Raw genomic sequence first — 3,586 nt, forward strand, 5'->3', positions numbered from 1 at the left:
TAAAGAGACAGCTGACAAAAAGCCTGTCAAGGCAACAACTAGAGATTCAGGGAGCGTTAGCTCAGATAATGCAGGACCCGTGAAGGTTTGTCCTTCAAACGATGTGGAGAACAGCCCTACAGGTGAGCTGGTTATTGTAGGTGCATTTATTAACGTTATTTTCTTTCCCAGAAATCGAGTCTGTAGTCAGAGATCTGTAGCTTGCCATTGATTTTTCTTTATTTTAGAAAAACCTGCAAAAGGAAAGAAGATGAAAGGAGCCTGTGCTGTCTTTCGGAGAGTATGGAAGGCTGTAAAGCGTCCTTTCTTTTGCTGTGATCCAAACCGAGTGGTGAATATTACACCACAGCCGGATCAAGATGATTCAGAGCTGACGCCTGTCCCGAGTCCTCCCAGAATCGCACCGACGGCCAACGCAGATCCTGAGCCGATGTGTCTGCCAGGCCAGGTCTGTGAAGATGTCTGTGAAGAGTCGTCGTGTGTGCCAGGTCCTCCAGGAGCGAGCAAATACCTGACGTAGAAATGGCCAATTCCGAGTCATCACCTGTGGCTGATCCCTCCTGTTCTGATCTGGGTGATGGTGAGTCATAGTTACTTTAGGTTTCTATTATTTCTACCATCTGTTCTCTATTACCACGCGCTGCTGTAATTCATTGCATGTAACTTTTGTTGTATTATTTATCTCCATTTTAGAAAAGCTTAAAAAGTGGAGGAAGGGGAAAGCGGTCCGTGCGTTCTTCTTCAGAGATTCCGTAAGGCTGTAAAGCACCTCCTCCTCTGCCGTGACTCGAAGATTGTCCGGAGTTCGACGCCACAGGTGGATCCAGACAGTGATGAGGATTTAGCAGATTGTGCCATTTCTTTTGAGTCTGAGCCAAGCTGTCAGACCGGTTCTGACCAGGCCAGTGAAGCTCTCCAGTCCCCCCCACCTGTGCAAGAGGCCAGTGCAAATCCAGCCACTCCAGCCAATCCAGCCACTCCAGCCAATCCAGACAATCCAGCCACTCCAGCCAATCCAGCCACTCCAGCGTTGCCGCATGAGCCGGATTCTTCGGATTTGGGAATCAATCTGCAATCCGGTGAGTCATTATTACCTATGTTTCTCTGCTTTAAATCAGAATTCAGACTGTAAATCTGATACTGTAACTTCTTCCTATCTGTTTTTCAGGTAGAGCACCTGTCTTTTTATTGGGAGATTTTCTAGGACGTGGAAGTTATGGCAAGGTGTATGAGGCAACCTACCTAGTTGGTGACAAAACGACGGTAAAGCAATTTTATTGACTTGTATCATCATTTTGCTTCAGATGTAGAGATGTGTATCCACTGTCGAGATCCTTTGATGTGTTTGGAGAAATTAACTTCATTTTGCCATTCACAGGTTGCCGTGAAGTACATCCATAAGCGTCAGAGTGACCATTATCTTCACCTTGTAAGTTGACAAATCTAAGGATTGAGTGACTATTGCTGTCAATACCTGTAGCTAACATAAAGCAGAAATGAAACAGACAACAGAGATTTAAGTGCAAATCTAAGCAGAATGGTGTTCATCGTCCAAGTAGTAAATAGTTTTTTTTCTCTCTTGCACTCTCTCTAGGCTGGTCATTCCAAACCCGTGCTTGCAGAAGTGGCAATGTTGCTCAGGTTGGGAAAACCTCCATTATGCCCCAACGTCATCAAATTCCATGAATGGACTGAGGAAAAAAATAGCGCTGTGCTCATCATGGAGTACCCTAAACCTTGCTGTACCTTGAATGAGTACATCAAGCGCTCGAAGCCCATCAATGAAGAGAAAGCATGCTTGTTAATCCGCCAGTTAATCCAAGCTTTGAAACACTGCGTCGACCGAAGGGTCTTCCACGGCGACATCCACACGGGGAACATCCTAGTGACTCCCACTACTTTGGAGCTCAAGCTAATTGACTTTGGCTGCGCTCAACTGATCCACCGCGGGGGCAATCTCAGCAGTCAATATCGAGGTGTGTTTTGTAATCACAGTGTTGCCTTTTTGATAACGCCATTGTTCGATGCTAAAAAACGTTTCTCTTGCAGGAGCAACACTCTGCACCCCACCTGAGGTCATGAGGGATTCCACGCCCACGCCGCCCGGCGTATGTCTGGGCTGTGGGCATGATGCTCTTCCAAATCCTGCATGGATATCTGCCCTTTAAAAGCAAAGACAAAATACTGTGTAACTGCACTCCCGTGATTCGGACTTTATCCTCAGGTAAACTCAACAGACCTCTTTACTCTCGGTGTAGCAAGTAACGTGTGTAAAGATTATTTACCCGATTATTTAATTTGGTACATTTGAGAAGTATGACTAACCTGTGCTCTCCCTCTGAAAACTTTACAGCATGCCGTGACCTGATTTACCAGTGTTTGACCCGCAATCCAGCTGACAGACCGATGCTACAGCATCTAGAACTGCACAGGTGGTTTTACTAACTAGACAGCGGATCCTGTGCATCAACCGGACGGACGACGAAAGGCAGCGTAATACATTAAGTAGGTCTTAAGTTGTCTTTATCTTTAACTTTATCTGCAAAGTTTATTGTCAAACACAGGCACGTTGTATAAGGGGGTATGGAGATTCATGCAATCAAAAATATGTGACCCTGGACCAGTCTTAAGTCGCTAGGATATATTTATAGCAATAGCCAAAAATACATTGTATTTGTCTCAATAATTTTTCCCGTCATTTGGACGTTAAGTAAAGATCACGCTCCATGAAGATATTTAGTAATTTCCTTTTGTAAATATATTAAAACATTGTTTTTGAGTAATACGTATTGCGAAAAACTTCAGTTGGACAACTTTCTCAATAGTGAGATTTTTCAGATTCCAGATTTTCAGATGTTTTGTCCTATCCCAACATTCAACTTTATGACTGGCTTTGTGGTCCATGGTCACGCATAGGAATGAAAAGAGAATAATAAAATCCACAAAAGATGTTCCTCACAAGCTTAATGAAACCCTTGTTCACAATCTCCATCTCCTATTATTAAGCTTATTATTTATGTTTTATATTTTAGAAAAGTCTGCAAAAGTTAGGAAGGGGAAAGAAGTCTGCTCTGTTTTGGAGAGTGGTGAAGGTTAAAAGGCTCTGATCTGAACAAAGAGGTGAGTCTTATAACGCAGAGATGATTCCTGAGCCGTTGTGTCCGCCAGACCTGGTCTGTGAGGATGTAGAGTCCAGTGGTGTAACTACAATGGTGTAACCGCACTGGGGCCCATGCTGCAGCACTGGTTTCACTCACACCACGATTCTAAGGCAAATCCACCCAGAATTGTGGTGATACAATGTCAGTAAGTAAGGATTCACATTTAATCTAAAAAGTCGTGGAAAGTGAGAGGACATGGAGGAACAGGTGTTTTCTCTTACCCTTCGAGACGTAACATAGTAAAACGGTATTGTTTCATTATTTATCAATCATTGTTGTACGTCAATTTCAAATAATTCATGCACTTGGACAATCAGATGTTCAGCTTTTGACGTCGAAGAGATTAATCTGAATATTTCTTTTATACTTTCAAGTATAAAAAATGTCTTTCAAAGTTTTTCAAAACCTAAATGCACATTATTTGT

At 43.1% G+C, this 3,586-nt stretch overlaps 1 protein-coding gene across 1 annotated transcript; it reads left to right on the top strand.

Moving 5' to 3' along the window:
* Positions 1-522: 522 nt before the first annotated feature.
* Positions 523-3,218, top strand: LOC122342242 (serine/threonine-protein kinase pim-3-like). The gene is given in 9 exon segments (XM_043236051.1): positions 523-580; positions 694-752; positions 794-944; positions 1,169-1,263; positions 1,379-1,429; positions 1,595-1,976; positions 2,050-2,101; positions 2,103-2,224; positions 3,169-3,218. Coding segments are annotated over 9 exon segments (1,020 nt in total).
* Positions 3,219-3,586: the final 368 nt, after the last annotated feature.

Source organism: Puntigrus tetrazona, chromosome 4, assembly GCF_018831695.1.
Source record: "Puntigrus tetrazona isolate hp1 chromosome 4, ASM1883169v1, whole genome shotgun sequence".
In the NCBI taxonomy this organism is placed as follows: Eukaryota; Metazoa; Chordata; class Actinopteri; order Cypriniformes; family Cyprinidae; genus Puntigrus; species Puntigrus tetrazona.